At 40.0% G+C, this 19,263-nt stretch overlaps 1 protein-coding gene across 3 annotated transcripts in view; it reads right to left on the bottom strand.

The window, feature by feature from the left end:
- Positions 1 to 19,263, bottom strand: part of CLOCK (clock circadian regulator) — a 482,886-nt gene that overhangs the window by 72,427 nt on the left and 391,196 nt on the right. The window contains exons 17-21 of one of the 3 annotated variants that reach the window (XM_053703956.1): positions 10,883 to 10,975; positions 9,593 to 9,751; positions 6,554 to 6,766; positions 1,711 to 1,904; positions 885 to 1,137 (exon numbers count right to left, since the gene is read on the bottom strand). In XM_053703956.1, coding sequence (XP_053559931.1) covers positions 885 to 1,137; positions 1,711 to 1,904; positions 6,554 to 6,766; positions 9,593 to 9,751; positions 10,883 to 10,975 — 912 coding nt within the window. The remainder of the gene's footprint in view (positions 1 to 884; positions 1,138 to 1,710; positions 1,905 to 6,553; positions 6,767 to 9,592; positions 9,752 to 10,882; positions 10,976 to 19,263) is intronic. The other 2 variants (XM_053703957.1, XM_053703958.1) reach the window with 2 other exon arrangements.

Here is a 19,263-nt window from a genome sequence, read left to right as displayed (position 1 = left end):
GAAGGATAATTCCCAGGAGTAATGGATCGTGAACTTTCATCATCTGTATGAAAGAAACTAGGAATAAGGTCATATGAGGTCTAAAACCACCAATATTTAAATTTATGGGGAAAAAATAAAGTAAAAGGGTTCCAGGTGGGACTTTGAGTCCATACAAAATAAAAATAAATAAATGGCATGAGTGGGCAGTACCTAATGTGCAAATGACACAGATAATTTGATAATAGAAGTAAATGGGAAAGTAGTTTAAAACAAAATGCTCTATCTGAATCATTAAAGAAAAAAATGGGGTTTCAATCAACCCAATTTTTTTCTTTCATGATTCAGATAGAGCATAAAAATTTAAATAACTTTCCAATTTATTTCTATTATCTAATTTGTTGCTCTCTTTGTATCCTTTGTTGAAAAAGTATAACCAGGTAGACTCAGAAGCTGCTGATTGGTGGCTGCACATATATGCCTCCAGCTATTGGCTCTCAGCTAGCTCCCAGTAGTGCATTGCTGCTCCTTCAACAAAGGATACCAAGGGTATGAAGCAAATTAGAGAATAGAAGTAAATTAAAAAGTCGCTTTAAAATTTTATGATCTATCGGAATCATGGTGGGGTTTTTTGGGTGTCAAGTGCTCATACTTCATAAGTGATAAAGCCGCATTCAAAACACACAATGTTGGCAACCTCATTCAATCAATTAGTCACATAGGTTTTCTCAGGGCAACCTGAAGACACTGGAATGGGCCGATCTGCTTGTTCAGAGATACAAGTGAAAAAAGATGATGTATTGCCTAGATAAAAATAGTGAAAAGTGAGCATTATAATAGATAAAACCAATATGTGTAAGGCATACAGGAACCCCACAGAATAATAATACACAGAAATGTATTACCTGCAGAAACTGCTGAGGCTGCTGTGTGAGCTGTGCTTGAGGGGGCTGCTGTTGCACATTGGACATCTGGTGCTGCTGGTCTTGCTGATTGTGCTGCTGAGTTATTGATAATGTCTGAGGCTGCTGCTGCGGAGCAAAAGTAGGGTAAGCAGTGACCACCTGGCCCATAAACATTGTGCTGGGGACCATCACAGCTCCACAAGCCACAGGAGTTGTCACTAGTTTGGTTACTATTTGTTGAGCCTGAGAAAACCTGTAAAGGAAGAGCAAGCATATATTTATTAACACTTAGGTTTTGTTTGCTTAGAAATGATTCATGTTGGTGCAAAGTTTCAAAAACAGAAGTGCTTCCGATCATTCTATGAGGCTTGTGAATTACAGTACAAATAAGCTAAAGTGCAGGTTATAACTCAGTTAAAGGGATATGAAACCCCAAATTTCCCTTTATTATTAATAAAGAGCATAAAGGTGTGTAGAGCACTTTATGGCAGGAGATGCTGCCATTTAGTGCTTTTGCAAATTGATAGCATTCTTTGCAAAACTGCTGCCAGATAGTGCACCAGGCATGTGCACGCTCCAGGGCTTATGTCCCTGCTTTTAAAAAAAGATGATAAGAGAACAAAGAAAATGTGATAATAAAAAGTAAATTAGAAAGTTGTTTAAAATTGCAGGTTCTATTTGAATCATGCAAGAAAAAAAATGTGTTTCATGTCCCTTTAAGCAAATGTCAGTTAAAAATGTAAAACGTTTAATTTTATTTTTTTGTGTGGGTTATTAATAATAAATAATTCTAAATATACATATATATATTTGCGTTTTTACTTACCTAATTTGCCTGTCTTGGGGAAAAGTGGTGATTGCGGCTCTCTGGTTATTCTGCTGCATATTAGATTGCATTTGTACCACATTACCAGCTGAAGGCTGGGATATCACCATAGTGTTATACATTGGAGTTGAAAGAGTTCCTGGTGCCTGGTTCGCTTGCAGATTATGCCCTCCATGCAGGTTTTGCTGAACTTGCTGCAGGGAAAAGATTTATTACCCTTGAATCACTTTCCTGACCAAGAAAATCACCAATAAAGTTGTAATAAAAACTGATTTAATGAGACAAACATTTTCTGTCATCCATAAGAAGCAGCAGCAGCATTTAACATGGTGGTATGTTTTACCAAAAAGTAAAAGTTATTTAAATTTAAAACAATATAGCAGTAGCCTGTGTATTTCCTACTAATGCTCACTGGCTGGTTCTTTTTACTTAATGTTCCATAAGCATTAACAGGAAATACCTGACCAACCAATAAGCATAAACAGGAAGTACCTATCAGCCAATAAGGATTACTAGGCAGTACCTATCAGCTAATTAACATTAGTAAGAAGTGCCTATAAGGCAAGGAGGATTACTACTAGTAGGTATACACCAAATTAAAAACGAATACAGTTATATCTCATTTAAAAAAAAAAATTTTTTTGTTTTGTTTCAAAGAGCTTTATTGAAAAAAAAATTAACACGGAATAATACTTGCAAAGTGTCCAAACAAAAACTTACAAGAGCAGTCAGAAATGTCACAACCAAAATGAGGACACATTTAGGCTTATAATTAGGATAGAGGGGAGGGAAAGGCGGGGAGGAGGGCAGATACTGGCTACTTTTTTTAAAATGTTTATTATTATCGCATAGAGACTGCGGGTTGCCAATGAGGTTTAAATAGAGATGCCTAATTCTCCCATATAAGTTTGTGGAGATCAATATTATTTAGTGTAAAAAAATACGTTCTTTTCCATAGATTTAATATAAGCCATGGTTTCTAAGATAGAGTTCAACTCAGGGGGCCTATCTTTTTTCCAGGATCTAGCAATAGCTAGTTTCGTGGCAGTGAAAAAGTAAATGCATAAATAGCTTTGATATTTGGGGAGAGGGTGAAGTCCAATGTGGAGAAGGGCTGTTTCCGGGACTTAAGAACTCGGATGCCCAATTTTGACAGAGTCACAAAGACCCTGTTCCATAATAACTTAAGTTTAGGGCATCCCCACCAAATATGAAGGGAATCGCCCCCGGTATGCCGCAAGACCTCCAGCACAGAGGAGAAATAATTAGGCTCAGCTTAAACAATTTCATAGGAACAAAGTACCAGTGGGATAATAATTTATAGAATGTTTCAAATAGAGTTGTGCAGTGGATGGCCTTAGAGGTAAGGTCAAATGCTCTAGCCCATATCTGAGGAGGAAAAGAAGTGTGTAGTGTGTCTACCCACTTCAGTAGATGGGCTGCTTTATCTATGGGCAGTGCCCCTTCCATTAAAAGATAATGTTGGTACATAGGTCTAAACAGTTTTCCCCCTCTCTGCCACCTAACTTCCCAGGGAGTCAAAGGACGGGGAGTAGGAGGGGAGAATCCCCAAGAGCTAAGTATGCTCTTAAATTGTGTAAATTCAAAATGTAGCTTGGGGGGGGGGGGGGAGAATACCTGAGAACCCACCAGCTGGGTAAGGGGGGGAAAATGTTTCGATGATTGGGGGGGAGCCAGCAAGTCCTTAAACTTCGTAAGCCCCAAATTAGCCCAGGTATTAGGGTGGGAGTCAGAGAGACCTAGGAGGAGAGCCGCGATAGAGTGAATGGGTGACTGGTGTGGAGCTACCCCAGGGTAATGCCTGAGTTTGTCCCATATAAGTAAGCATTCCTTAATTACTTTATTATCGCTATAGAGGTGTCGCCGACAGTGAGAAGGGATCCAAATGAGATCCTGCAGGTGAACATGGTTGGGCAAGGATGCCTGCTCCAGAGTGCACCATTTACTAGTGGGATTGATAATTCCCCAGAGCGATATATGAGTGAGCATAGCAGCTTCGTAGTATCTGACTATAGAGGGCGACGCAATACCTCCATAAAACTTGGGGAACTGCAGGACTTTGTGAGCCACTCTGGCTGGCTTCCCGCGCCATATGTATCTGGTAAACCCGCTCTGAAACTGCATTAGCAGGTGCCTAGGAAGCCTAAGTGGAAGGCACCTAAACAAATACGTCAATTTAGGAAGGAATTACATCTTGAGAGCAGTAGTCCCGCCTAACCATGACACCGCCTGGAGGTTCCACTTAGAGGTCAGGGAGCGCAGCTCAGATAACAATGGGCTATAATTGTAGTGGATAAGCTGAGTAGTGTTGTTTGAGATGTAAATCCCTAAATGCTTAATGTTTTCCTTTCTATGCTGGAAGTTGTGTGTGTTTACAAGATCTTGGATGTAGTCTAAGGGGAATCCCCATGAATATAGTTCGGTTTTTGTAGGGTTTAATTTGTAGAAGGAAATATCGCCAAAGAGTTTCAAAAGGGACAGGAGCGGAGGGATAGCATCTTTAGGGGAAGAGGAAAAAATGGTGATGTCCTCAGCGAAGAGCGTGATTTTGTGGGAAGTACCATGTAAGGTGATACCTTCCAAAGAGGGTTCCCGGCGGATGAGTTCGGCAAGGGGTTCTATAGCAAAGGCGAACAAGAGAGGGGATAAAGGGCAGCCTCGACGAGTGCCATTGGACAGTGAAAATGGAGCAGAGCAAAACCCCATGCCCCTGTCCCTCACTGAAGGAGAGGAGTACAGAGCTTGTATATGAGTATGCATTTCCACTGGGAACCGAAATGCTTCCAGAACCTCCCAGAGGTATTCCCACCTGACCCTATCAAATGCCTTCTCGGCATCCAATGATAGGATCGAGAAGGGTTTGTTTATTCTAGTGGCCTCCATAGTAATATTAAGCAAACGCCTGGTGTTATCGGGCCCCTCACGGTTGGGGATAAAGTCCACCTGGTCTTAGTTAATTAAGTTAGGGAGTAGTATAGCAATTCTATTAGATAAAATTTTTGAATAGATTTTGATATCTGTGTTTATGAGGGAAATTGGCCTATAACTGGAGCATAAGCATGGGTCCTTATCGGGCTTCGGGATAGTTATAATAGTGGCTTCCAGGAATTCCCTGCGAAATGAGCCCTGCGAGCCAGCCGTGTGAAAAAAGCGGTGTAGCAGGGGGGGATAATTCAGCCCTGTATGTTTTGTAGAACAGAGAGGGAAAGCCATCAGGACCTGGGGCCTTAAGCGGCTTAAGGTGCCTAATTACCTGTTTAATCTCGGTTAGGGAAATGGGGCCTCTCAGAGAATCCTGGTCAGCCGTCGACAAAGTAGGGAGATTATGTTGTTTAAGAATTTGTTTGATAATAGGCCGGGGCATGGCAGGGGGAGACTCAGAGTCCATAATGTTATAAAGGTCTTCATAGAATTTGGCAAAGAGAGAACCTATCTGTTTGGGCAAGGTAGTGGACTGGCCGTTATGCTTAAGCATTTGAATGCGGGAAGCACTTTCTTTATGGCGTAATCTATTGGCTAGTAATGTGTCGGCTTTATTACCCTTATAATAGAATAGTTGCCTAGTCTTAATGAGATGCTGTTGTGTTTGTTTCAGTTCTAGTTCACAGATATGGGCCTTCAAAATACGAATCGCTTCCGTTTGTGGCGGTGCAAGAGAGCTTTGATTCTGAGTTTCCAAGTTTTCAAGTTCACAAAAGACCTGTGATAGGGGTAAGCCCCGTGTTTTCCGTAAGCTAGGCTGTTTTTTAATAATCAAGCCCCTAATAGAGGCCTTCAAAGCTCCCCATAGAGTATCATCGGAGACTAAGTGGTTATCATTCAATTCAATTAATTCCCTCATGGAGTTCCGTAACTCTTCTCTAAAGGGGATGTCGGAAAGTAAGGTGTGGGGCATGGTCCAGGATGCAGGGCTTAGCTTATCAGTGGGTTCACTAAGAGTAAGGGAAACCTGATCATGGTCTGACCATGGGCAGACATGAATTTTAACATTTTTAACATGGTCTAAGGTTTGGCCTTGGGAGAAAATATAATCTAACCTGGAATAAATTGAGTGGGCGTGTGAGAAATGTGTGAAGTCTATGTCCTGCGAGTTGAAGGCTCTCCAAACATCATAGAGCCCGAATTTCAACATGAGGGACCTAAATTTGAGGGAGAGGTTATCACTGCGGGAAATTTCCGAGCCCGTTCTATTTGTCTTTTTGTCTAAGAGAGGGTCCCATACCAAGTTAAAGTCCCGCCAATAATTATCCTGCCCTGCCCATATCTATCTACCAATTTAAGGATTTTGTGGAGGTACTGCACTTGCCAGTATTAGGGAGGTATACAGAGGCAATGGTATACATCCATCTGTCTAGACTGTAGCTCTCTGAGGGGAAAACTGGGCCTGAATCGGTCTTAGAACCCTTCACATCTGCACTTATCTGTGCCGGTGCTGGATACTTTTGGATTTTTTAACCCTTCTCATAAATACATTGAGCACCTTCCTTCTTCACCTTCCTCCTGCAAAGGCAAAGACAAGAGTAGTTTCCAGTAAGGTATGAGGGATTTTTTAAGGGCTCTGGGAGTTTTGAGATCTTTGCTTCCTCCTAGTGGTAAGGAGTATAATTCCCAGAAGTAATGGATCGTGGACTCTCACCACCTTTATGAAATAAATAAACATGTTTAGAGGCTGCCATATCAGGTGGATGACCGAAATTAAGTACAGAGTCCCTTTAAGCACAGATTTACATTTTAACATTGTCGTAAAATAGTGCTTCATTTCTTGAGTCATGGTTATTTGTTAACAGAAGAATATATATCTGTAAACTACACAAGACTTTACCTGGTTGGTGTTTTGTAAAGTCTGTTGCTGTTGTTGCATTATGTGCTGAGTGCCCAAGTGCCCTGTGTTCATCCCTCCCTGATGCTGATTGGCTGGGGGAACAACTTGGTCTTGCATGGTTAGCTGTGGCAATTGCTGCATGCTTGAAGTGCTTCCTGAAGAGATCTGCACAGGCCCAAAGTTCAGTCCTGGCGCAGACTGCTGTAAAAACATCTTTTAAGAAAGAACATTATTAATGTATTGAACTTTAAGTCTGAAAATCAAAGAACATTTTTGAAGGACAAATGCAGATAAAATACAATATGTGACACTAACTACAGGGTTAATTATTAGTAGCTTGTCTGTAAAATGCTAACTGCAGATGGAAGAATAAATATGTGCTATATGATCCATAAACACTATTATTAATGGCAGATATTCTATTCCATCTTATCCTTCTCTATTAAACGTTTATAAATGTAGATATTCAGAACAATTTATATTTTTGAAATGTATTTTCCGCAACATTCTTTTGCGATTCAGACAGAGCAGATCATTTACAAAAAGTTTCCAATTTACTTCTATATGTTGCTGCCATCTACTGCTCTTGCAAATGGATAACATTCTTGCAAAACTGCTGTCATATTGTGTTCCAGATACGTGCACGCTCCTTAGCTTACATCCGTGCTTTTCATCATAAAATACCAAGAAAAAACATAAAATTTAGTAATAGAAGTAAAGCAGAAATTTGTTTAAAATTGTATGCTGTATCTGAATCATACAAGAAACAGTCTGGGCTTAATGCCCCTTTAAGCATTCTACAGCACATATTTAAAGGAAAGCTAAACTACAAATACACTTTCATGGTTCGGTTAGAGAATGTAATTTTAAGTAACATTTCAATTTACCTCTATTTTCAAATATTCTATTAGTAATCTGCTGAAGATCGTATCTATGAACAGCTATGCATTTCTGTGAACTAGCTGGTGATTGGTGGCTATGTACACATGCCTCTTGTCATTGGCTTACCAGGTAGGTCCCGGTGGTGCATTGCTGCTACGGTGTTTACTTTAACTATGTGTTTAACCACTCTGCATGGGCTCAATGCAGTTATATTGAAGCAACAGTGCAATAAGAAAATGCTCACACACATTTGAGCACACTTTTTTTTTTTACTTAGTAAGCACAGCAAACCCTTCACTATTTCAATGCTGATAAATTATATTACAAAAAGTTTAAATCTTTATAAAGTCACAATCAATCCATTTATAAAACTATTTACAATTAATAAAATGATATGATCACTAAACCTTTAAAGTCATGCCTTATAACATAATGTACTACAAATAGTATTTTTTGTTGGAGGTAGAGGATTCTCTACAGCTAAGCAAATTGGCTTGTGTGTTGCCCTAAGAACCAATTATCAAAAACAGATGTAAGCAAAATGCAGTTCCGTGCTTCTCATTAGGGGTCTGGTGATCTAAAGCTCTCTGGTCTGGTGAGATTATCTGATAAGACTTGTCAGTACAGTGAGAGCCCTAAAAAGCTCTCTGGTCTGGTGAGATTATCTGATAAGCCTTGTCAGTACAGTGAGAGCCCTAAAAAGCTCTCTGGTCTGGTGAGATTATCTGATAAGACTTGTCAGTACAGTGAGAGCCCTAAAAGCCTTGTCAATACAGTGAGAGCTCTAAAAAGCTCTCTGGTCTGGTGAGATTATCTGATAAGCCTTGTCAGTACAGTGAGAGCCCTAAAAAGCTCTCTGGTCTGGTGAGATTATCTGATAAGCCTTGTCAGTACAGTGAGAGCCCTAAAAAGCACTCTGGTCTGGTGAGATTATCTGATAAGCCTTGTCAGTACAGTGAGAGCCCTAAAAAGCTCTCTGGTCTGGTGAGATTATCTGATAAGCCTTGTCAGTACAGTGAGAGCCCTAAAAAGCTCTCTGGTCTGGTGAGATTATCTGATAAGCCTTGTCAGTACAGTGAGAGCCCTAAAAAGCACTCTGGTCTGGTGAGATTATCTGATAAACCTTGTCAGTACAGTGAGAGCCCTAAAAAGCTCTCTGGTCTGGTGAGATTATCTGATAAGCCTTGTCAATACAGTGAGAGCTCTAAAAAGCTCTCTGGTCTGGTGAGATTATCTGATAAACCTTGTCAGTACAGTGAGAGCCCTAAAAAGCTCTCTGGTCTGGTGAGATTATCTGATAAGCCTTGTCAGTACAGTGAGAGCCCTAAAAAGCTCTCTGGTCTGGTGAGATTATCTTTTAAGCCTTGTCAGTACAGTGAGAGCCCTAAAAGAATTTAAAAAAAGCAAATTTGGGCTTGAGAACTGTTTATCTAGCTAGTTCTGTATGTGAAGGAGACACCTATATTATAATATAAAAGAAAAATATTTTGCGTGATTTTTCTCCATGTTTTCTCAGAGTTTGTGATCACCAGATCCTAGGTAATTAAGCAGGTGTGTTTGTACCCCTATTTTAAAATGTGAGTACTATATACATACTATATATATATTACATTAAAGCGATGGTATTACAAACGCTAGGATTTATCATCAATAAAAAAAAACCCATGACTTTCTCTCATCGTTTTGTTAAAGACAGCGTTACACTCACCCTAGCTGTTAGGAAAGCATATCGCTAACAGAGCACCTCCGGCCGCCCATGGCACAGTGCTCTTCACCAATGAGGTGGCGTTTAGACCTTTAGCCATCCTAGGATGTCAGCTGACATGCACAGCTATTGGTCTAGAAATGAAGACGTCACCTCACTGAAAAAAGCGATGTGCCGTGGGCAGTCGGATGTGCTCTGTTAGCGATATGCTTTCCTAACAGCTAGGATGAGTGTAACGCTATTTTTTACAAAACGATGAAAGTCATGTTTATTTTTAGTGATGGAAAATCCTAGCGTTTGTAAATGCATTGATAGCAATTAACTTCCTATGTAAGTAATATAAAAAAATATGACCCCAGCCACTCCCACCATTAGTGACTGTCATTGTTGCTTTAGGAGGTGGCTAATAGTGGTTCTGTCTGTGGTTGGAAAATAAAAAACCATTACACTACCTGAAAGCCTTGTCCATGAACCATTTGCAGCTGTTCTTGGATCTTGCGCAGCTCTTCCTGCTGACGATGGATGTTTTCCTCAATCATCCTTGTTCTCTGCTCTAATTGGTCCTTGAGGTGCTTCATGGCTCCAAATGGTGCAGTGAACTGAAATATGGGCTGAAACCATTAAGACAAAAGCAATGGCACAAACATTTTCAGAAGAAAATCACCAATGTTTGATATTCTGAATTCTAGAACTCTGCAGTGTATTGCACAATAGGCTACAATAGCATTTTAATAAGGCCTGCCATATTTTCCCTGCTGTCCCCTAATTACATTATGTACTTATATATATATATATACACACACACACACACACACATATACATACATATATATATATATATATATATATATATATATACACACACACATATATATATATATATATATATACACACACACATACATATATACAAAGAGAGAAGCGCTCTACCAGGAACGAACAACAGTTCAATAGCTTGTTCTATGGCGAGTTACCACCTAGGAGCAGCCTCTTTTAGCCCAGTTCTGCTCATCACAAAGGAACATTTTCCTGAAGCATATCAGTCTGATCCCGCCAAGTAGGGTCAGTCCAGCCCTGAAATACCAGGCATTTCTCCTCTGAACAAGGAGCATGACAACCCCAGACGATCGTTTCAGCCTCCTATGGGCCTTGCACTGATACGCCAATTTATTTATGCTTGAATATGGTAATTTTAAGTGAATGGTGAGGTATAGAGGAGATTAGCTAGAAGCACTTGTTTTGTGTGAGGGCGATTATTTTCTGCCAAGACTATGGGGGCCCATCCTTTTTTAGGAGGAGCTTCTTTTAGACAACAGGGAAGCTAAATTTAAAATTATTTTGTTATATAATGTAGAGAAACAATATTTGTTTTATATTTACACGGTGAACCAATGCTACACACTGCAGATCCACTATACTAAGATGCATCAAGTTTTGGGTAATTTTAATAATATTTTGTATAATATAGAGGACATCTTGTTTATATAGAATAGAGCAGAAGTAACTGCTATGTCATTCTGTTAATTAGTCACAAATAATATGGTTTATAGACACTTATTATGCTTAGTGACATTATACATTTTTTTTGATTAATTGAATTTATTGGCTAACACAGATTGCAGTACCGTTATTTTGTGTGAATTATATTAACTCTTCTTCTTGCAATACTATTCATGGGGGGAAATTGTGGGCACGGAGCAGCATAGATTTTTTTATTCCAAACAAATAGGAAAGTTGTTCACCTGAGACATCCCTGGCTGCAGCTGTACAGTTGCCGTGGGCTGCTTCATCAGTGGCTGAGATAATGACTGACCAACTGACTGAGAACTCTTAGACTGAAAGAACAGATAACCATTGTTAAAGGGACATGAAACCCAACAATTTTCTTTCATGATTTAGGTAGATCATACAATTTTAAACAACTTTCCAGTTTACTTCTATCATCTAATTTGCTTCATTCTCTTGGAATGCTTTGTTAAAGGAGCAGCAATGCACTACTGGTTGCTAACTGATCACATGGGTGAGCCAATGACAATCGGTATATATATATATATATATATATATATATATATGCAGCCACCAATCAGCAGCTAGAACCTAGGTTCTTTGCTGCTCCTGAGCTTTACTAGATAAACCTTTCAGCAAAGGATAACAAGAGAAGGAAGCAAATTAAATAATAGAAGTAAATAGGAATGTTTAAAATTGTATGTTCTGTAGAAATAATGAGTCTATTTGTGACTTTACTGTCACTTTAAATTACACTTGTATTCCAACAATCATCTTGTTTTCATGTCCTCTGTAATTTTTAGATGTAAAATACATGAGGATTTAGATATGTATATGCTGTTGTTACGGTGTGGCTGTTAAATGCCCTCAGGTATGATTTAAACAGATTGTGCTTGATCATCATAATCATATTAAAATAATAGATACATAAAGCAATGATATTTTGAAGACTATATGAGATTATGAACTACAGAAAAAAAATAAAGTCACATACAAATTTAGAGGTTTGTTTACTGCCATTCTGAATAATATTTTTTTTATCGCTTAAGGTAGGAGGGTGCTGATGATGATAGATAGCACGGCCGTGATAAACACTGCTCAAAATAAAAGTAGTGAGTTATGTATAGCACTCAAGCACAACGTATATTTTTACTTTTAATATGTATTTATGTGTGTGATATACTTTATTTTAATATGCATTTATGTGGGTGATATACTTTATTTTAATATGCATTTATGTGGGTGATATACTTTATTTTAATATGCATTTATGTGGGTGATATACTTTATTTTAATATGCATTTATATGGGTGATATACTTTATTTTAATATGCATTTATGTGGGTGATATACTTTATTTTAATATGCATTTATATGGGTGATATACTTTATTTTAATATGTAATTATGTGTGTGATATACTTTATTTTAATATGCATTTATGTGTGTGATATACTTTATTTAATATGTAATTATGTGTGTGATATACTTTATTTAATATGTATTTATGTGTGTGATATACTTTATTTTAATAGTAAATAGTAAAGTGTGATTTAGCAAATCTTTTTTTTTAATGTGGCTCACTACTACCTCAACTGAATATTGTATGAATCTAAACCCAGGAAGCTAATTTGCAGCACATGTATATGGTCTACCTACAGGGTGGATTTGCTTAAAGAAAATAATTTATCAGGTAAGCATACATTTGGTTTTCTTTCATAAAATGATGATGTCCATAGTTCCCCATAACAAATGGAATTATTACCCAAGCAGATGGTCTATGTTACGGAAAGGGTGGGAAAATACTTTCTCTGACAGTTATTATTTAGACAACACAGCGGCCTGAAGGACTTTCCTGCCAAAAGCTGCTTGCAAAGCAGCAAAGACATCAAAACAATAACATTTGGAAAAAGTATGTAAGGAGGACCATGTGGCAGCTTTACACATCTGCTCCAAAGATGTTGGCACTGCTCTGGTAGAGTGAGCTGTAATACGTTTAGGAGGCGACTTATCCAACACCAAGTAAGCTTTCTGTCCTTTACGACTCCGAGAGTAAAGCACAAACAAGAAGTTTTTCTAAACTCTTTAGTAGCTTGGAGATAGAACGTCAAAGCTCTGACTACGTGCAGATTATGTAACAATCTTTCCTTAGAGTTAGCCAGGTCTGTACAAAGAGAAGGCACAACAATTTCTTTATTGATGTTATCCATAGAAACCACTTTTGGAAGAAAATCATATTTTTGACATTGATCTTAATAATGTCCATTACCGCATCACACAGAAATGCTTGAGCCATTTTAAGTGCTTTAATGCAGTTTTGAAAATCCTCTGTAGAGGAATTGTCCACGACCATTTTGGCTAGGGAGTCACAGCATAGTGTTCCTGTTGCAGTCACACAGGTGAGATTAACAGACAGTCTAAGTAAAAGACCTGTTTGAAGAAAGAATTTCCTTAAGAAGGACTCTAATCTGCGGTCCATTGGGTCTCTAAACTAAGTGCTATCCAACATAGGGATAGTTGTACGTTTGGATAGCGTGAAAATAGCACCATCAACCTAAGGGATTGTTTCCCACACTTCCACATTCTGTTTTGGAATGGGGTACATTTTCCTAAATCTTGTGGAAGGGGCGAAAGGTACATCTGACTTTTTCCATTCTTTAGCAATATAGTCAGAGACCAAATCAGGGACCTGAAACACCTGTGGAATTTTGGTGGAGCTTTGAAAACAATATTTAACTGATTAACAGGCTTGTTTTTAGCAGCTTTTTCCTCAGAAATAGAGCCTTTAATACCTCTGGGAATAAGTTGCGGATATGCTCCACCTTAAATCTAAATTCATTATCATATTCATGTAAGGCACAGGCTCCTGTTCATATAATGAAATTTCCCCCTCAAAACTAGAAATATTTGCATCCTCAGAGTCAGAGCTCTGTAAGAGAACAGGGATTTGGGGTTGAGGAGAAGGATTTTGCACATTAACCTCACAAGACTGAAAGAAATCCCAAGATGTACACTTACACGGTTTGGGGATTGCCGCCAAACAATCTGTCACAATTTTATACATGCTGCTTTTAAATTCAGGAGTAAAATCAGTAGAGTCCCCCTGAGCGACAACTATTGAGCAAACTTCCCTCTGAGAAGTGGAAGGTACATAATTCTCACAGATTTGATTCACTTGGCATACTGGAACAGAGTTGCAAAATAAACAAATATGTAGCTAGAGGAATATCAGAAACTGACTCCTCTAAAGAAATATCAGTGGGGACAGAAACATTTTGTTCCATGTTTGTATTTATATAACAATATACAGGTAGCCCTCAATTTACGCCGGGGTTAGGTTCCAGGAGGAATGGTTGTAAATCGAAACTGTTGTAAAATGAAACCCAGTTTATAATGTAAGTAAATGGGAAGTGAGGGAGTTAGGTTCCAGGCCCCTCTCAAAATTGTTGTAAGTAACATCTAATACTTTATTTTTAAAGCTTTGAAATTAAGACTTCAAATGCTAAACAGCATTATAAACCTAATAATATAGATTGTATCATCATCAAACTAAGTTTAATGAACAAAAACATTTGCTAACAGCACCTAATTAAATAATCACACAACAGACTGCATCATCATCAAACTAAGTTTAATGAAAAAAAACGTTTTTTTTTATTGCATTTTTCTGCAATCAGTTCTCTGCATGGTTAGCATGTTAGATAATATTGGGTCTGCACCTATTCTATGCATTTCAATCTGCAGTGATTAATAGGCATTTAGGCACCCTCACCTCAAGCAGCTGGACAGGAAGATAATAGGAAAGTGGCTGCTAAATCTTGATTGCTCGATAGCTCTGGTCTGATCTGTGTACACAGATTAATTTCAGTCTGTTAAGTTGCATACATTTGCTGCAAAACAAACGGACAGCTCCACCTACTGGCTATTTTAATTAGTGCACTGCTTTCCAAAGATTTTCAATAGCAGTCACATGACTGAAAAAAAAAGGTTGTTATTCTGAAAGGGCGCAAATTGAACCGGCGTAAACCGAGGGCCACCTGTACAATGACACCTTATATAGTAAAGAGTACATAGAAAACCTGGTAGAGAACCCTCTACATTATAAAAACAACTCAGACACTTGTACAATCTCCCAATGTAATAAGCTTAAAGAGCCCCAAGAAATAAGAAAAGCCCCTGGCAGCTCTTGTGGGTCCTTCCTGGGACTGGCAGGCATTAGAAAAACAGAATTTATGCTTACCTGATAAATTACTTTCTCCAACGGTGTGTCCGGTCCACGGCATCATTTATTACTTGTGGGAATATTCTCTTCCCCAACAGGAAATGGCAAAGAGCACAGCAAAAGCTGCCCAAATAGCCCCTCCTCAGGCTCCGCCCCCCAGTCATTCGACCGACGGTTAGGAGAAAAAAAAGGAGAAACTATAGGGTGCCGTGGTGACTGTAGTGTATAGAGAAAGACATTTTTTCAAACCTGATTAAAAAACCAGGGCGGGCCGTGGACCGGACACACCGTTGGAGAAAGTAATTTATCAGGTAAGCATAAATTCTGTTTTCTCCAACATTGGTGTGTCCGGTCCACGGCGTCATCCATTACTTGTGGGAACCAATACCAAAGCTTTAGGACACGGATGAAGGGAGGGAGCAAATCAGGTTACCTAAACGGAAGGCACCACAGTTTGCAAAACCTTTCTCCCAAAAATAGCCTCCGAAGAAGCATAAGTATCAAATTTGTAGAATTTGGCAAAAGTGTGCAGAGAAGACCAAGTCGCTGCCTTACATATCTGATCAACAGAAGCCTCGTTCTTGAAGGCCCATGTGGAAGCCACAGCCCTAGTAGAGTGAGCTGTGATTCGTTCAGGAGGCTGCCGTCCGGCAGTCTCATAAGCCAATCGGATGATGCTTTTCAGCCAGAAAGAAAGAGAGGTAGCAGTAGCTTTTTGTCCTCTCCTCTTACCAGAATAAACGACAAACAAAGATGAAGTTTGTCTGAAATCCTTTGTTGCGTCTAAATAGAACTTTAAAGCACGGACCACATCTAAATTGTGTAACAAACGTTCCTTCTTTGAAACTGGATTTGGACACAGAGAAGGAACAACTATTTCCTGGTTAATATTCTTGTTGGAAACTTTTGGAAGAAAACCAGGTTTAGTACGCAAAACAACCTTATCTGAATGGAACACCAGATAGGGTGGATCACACTGCAAAGCAGATAATTCAGAAACTCTTCTAGCAGAAGAAATAGCAACCAAAAACAGAACTTTTCAAGATAGTAGCTTGATATCTATGGAATGTAAAGGTTCAAACGGAACCCCTTGAAAAACTGAAAGAACTAAATTTAGACTCCAAGGAGGAGTCATGGGTCTGTAAACAGGCTTGATTCTGACCAAAGCCTGTACAAAAGCTTGTACATCTGGCACAGCTGCCAGTCGTTTGTGTAACAAAACAGATAAAGCAGAAATCTGTCCTTTTAGGGAACTCGCTGACAACCCTTTATCCAAACCCTCTTGGAGAAAGGAGAGAATCTTAGGAATTTTAATCTTACTCCAGGAGAATCCCTTGGATTCACACCAACAGATATATTTTTTCCATATTTTATGGTAAATCTTTCTAGTCACAGGTTTTCTGGCTTGGACCAGAGTATCTATCACTGAATTTGAAAACCCACGCTTGGATAAAATCAAGTGTTCAATTTCCAAGCAGTCAGCTGCAGAGAAACTAGATTTGGATGTTCGAATGGACCTTGTACTAGAAGATCCTGTCTCAAAGGTAGCTTCCATGGTGGAGCCGATGACATATTCACCAGGTCTGCGTACCAAGTCCTGCGTGGCCACGCAGGAGCTATCAGAATCAAAGAGGCCTTCTCCTGTTTGATCCTGGCTACGAGCCTGGGAAGGCGCCACTAATGCATCCACTAGAGTCGCCTTGGGATCCCTGGATCTGGACCCGTAGCAAGGAACCTTGAAGTTCTGACGAGACGCCATCAGATCCATGTCTGGAATTCCCCATAATTGAGTTAACTGGGCAAAGACCTCCGGGTGGAGTTCCCACTCCCCCGGATGGAAAGTCTGACGACTCAAATAATCCGCCTCCCAGTTGTCTACTCCTGGGATGTGAATTGCAGATAGATGGCAGGAGTGATCCTCCGCCCATTTGATGATCTTGGATACCTCTCTCATCGCCAAGGAACTCTTTGTTCCTCCCTGATGGTTGATGTAAGCTACAGTCGTCATGTTGTCTGCCTGGAATCTTATGAATCTGGCCTTCGCTAGTTGAGGCCAAGCCCGGAGCGCATTGAATATCGCTCTCAGTTTCAGGATGTTTATCGGGAGAAGAGACTCTTCCCGAGACCATAGACCCTGAGCTTTCAGGGAATCCCAGACCGCGCTCCAGCCTAATAGACTGGCGTCGGTCGTGACAATGACCCACTCTGGTCTGCGGAAACTCATTCCCTGAGACAGGTGATCCTGAGTCAACCACCAACGGAGTGAGTCTCTGGTTACCTGGTCTACTTGAATCTGGGGAGACAAGTCTGCATAGTCCCCATTCCACTGATTGAGCATGCACAGTTGTAATGGTCTTAGATGAATTCGAGCAAAAGGAACTATGTCCATTGCTGCAACCATCAATCCTACTACTTCCATGCACTGAGCTATGGAAGGCTGCAGAATAGAGTGAAGAACTTGACAAGCGTTTAGAAGCTTTGACTTTCTGACTTCTGTCAGGAAGATCTTCATTTCTAAAGAATCTATTATTGTTCCCAAAAAGGGAACTCTTGTTGACGGAGACAGGGAACTCTTTTCTACGTTCACCTTCCACCCGTGAGATCTGAGAAAGGCTAGAACAATGTCTGTATGAGCCTTTGCCTTGGAAAGAGACGACGCTTGAATTAGAATGACGTCTAGATAAGGGACCCTAGAACCTTTGTGAAAATTCTGGGAGCAGTGGCTAATCCGAACGGAAGAGCCACAAACTGGTAATGTTTGTCCAGAAAGGCGAACCTTAGGAACTGATGATGATCTTTGTGGATAGGAATATGTAGGTACGCATCCTTTAAATCCACGGTAGTCATATATTGACCCTCCTGGATTGTAGGTAAAATTGTTCGAATGGTTTCCATTTTGAACAATGGAACTCTGAGAAATTTGTTTAGAATTTTTAAATCCAGAATTGGTCTGAAAGTTCCCTCTTTTTTGGGAACTACAAACAGATTTGAGTAAAACCCCTGACCTTGTTCCACTGTTGGAACTGGGTGTATCACTTCCATCTTTAACAGGTCTTCTACACAATGTAAGAATGCCTGTCTCTTTATTTGGTCTGAAGATAAGCGAGACATGTGGAACCTTCCCCTTGGAGGAAGTTCCTTGAATTCTAGAAGATAATCCTGAGAGACTATTTCTAGTGCCCAGGGATCCGGAACATCTCTTGCCCAAGCCTGAGCAAAGAGAGAGAGTCTGCCCCCTACTAGATCCGGTCTCGGATCGGGGGCTACCCCTTCATGCTGTCTTGGTAGCAGCAGCAGGCTTCTTGGCCTATTTACCTTTGTTCCAGCCTTGCATTGGTTTCCAAGCTGGTTTAGCCTGGGAAGCGTTACCCTCTTGTCTAGAGGCTGCAGAGTTAGAAGCCGGTCCGTTTCTGAAATTACGAAAGGAACGAAAATTGGACTTATTCTTAGCCTTGAAAGGCCTATCCTGTGGGAGGGCATGGCCCTTCCCCCCAGTGATGTCTGAAATAATTTCTTTCAATTCTGGCCCAAAAAGGGTCTTACCTTTGAAAGGGATATTAAGCAATTTTGTCTTGGAAGATACATCCACCGACCAAGACTTTAGCCAGAGCGCTCTGCGCGCCATAATTGCAAACCCTGAATTTTTCGCCGCTAATCTCGCTAATTGCAAAGCGGCATCTAAAATAAAGGAATTAGCTAACTTAAGTGCGTGAATTCTGTCCATGACTTCCTCATATGGAGTCTCCTTATTGAGCGACTTTTCTAGTTCATCGAACCAGAAACGCGCCGCCGTAGTGACAGGAATAATGCACGAAATTGGTTGGAGGAGGTAACCTTGCTGAACAAAAATCTTTTTAAGCAAACCCTCCAATTTTTGATCCATAGGATCTTTGAAAGCACAATTGTCCTCAATGGGAATAGTCGTGCGTTTGGCTAGCGTAGAAACTGCCCCCTCAACCTTAGGGACTGTTTGCCATGTGTCCTTCCTTGGGTCGACCATGGGGAACAATTTCTTAAATATAGGAGGTGGGACAAAAGATATGCCTGGTTTCTCCCACTCCTTATTCACTATGTCCGCCACCCTTTTAGGTATCGGAAAGGCATCAGGGTGCACCGGGACCTCTAGGAATTTGTCCATCTTGCACAATTTTTCTGGAATGACCAAAGAGTCACAATCATCCAGTGTAGTTAGCACCTCCTTAAGTAATGCGCGGAGATGCTCTAACTTAAATTTAAACGTCACAACATCAGGTTCTGCCTGTTGAGAAATTCTTCCTGAATCAGAAAGTTCTCCCTCCGACAAACCCTCCCTCACTGCCACTTCTGACTGGTGTGAGGGTATGACAGATAAATTATCGTCAGCGCCTTCTTGCTCCACTGTATTTAAAACAGAGCA

Source organism: Bombina bombina, chromosome 2 (assembly GCF_027579735.1).
Source record: "Bombina bombina isolate aBomBom1 chromosome 2, aBomBom1.pri, whole genome shotgun sequence".
Classification (NCBI taxonomy): domain Eukaryota; kingdom Metazoa; phylum Chordata; class Amphibia; order Anura; family Bombinatoridae; genus Bombina; species Bombina bombina.
Note: the sequence above shows the minus strand (reverse complement) of the source record. Positions and strands in the feature narration are given on the sequence as shown.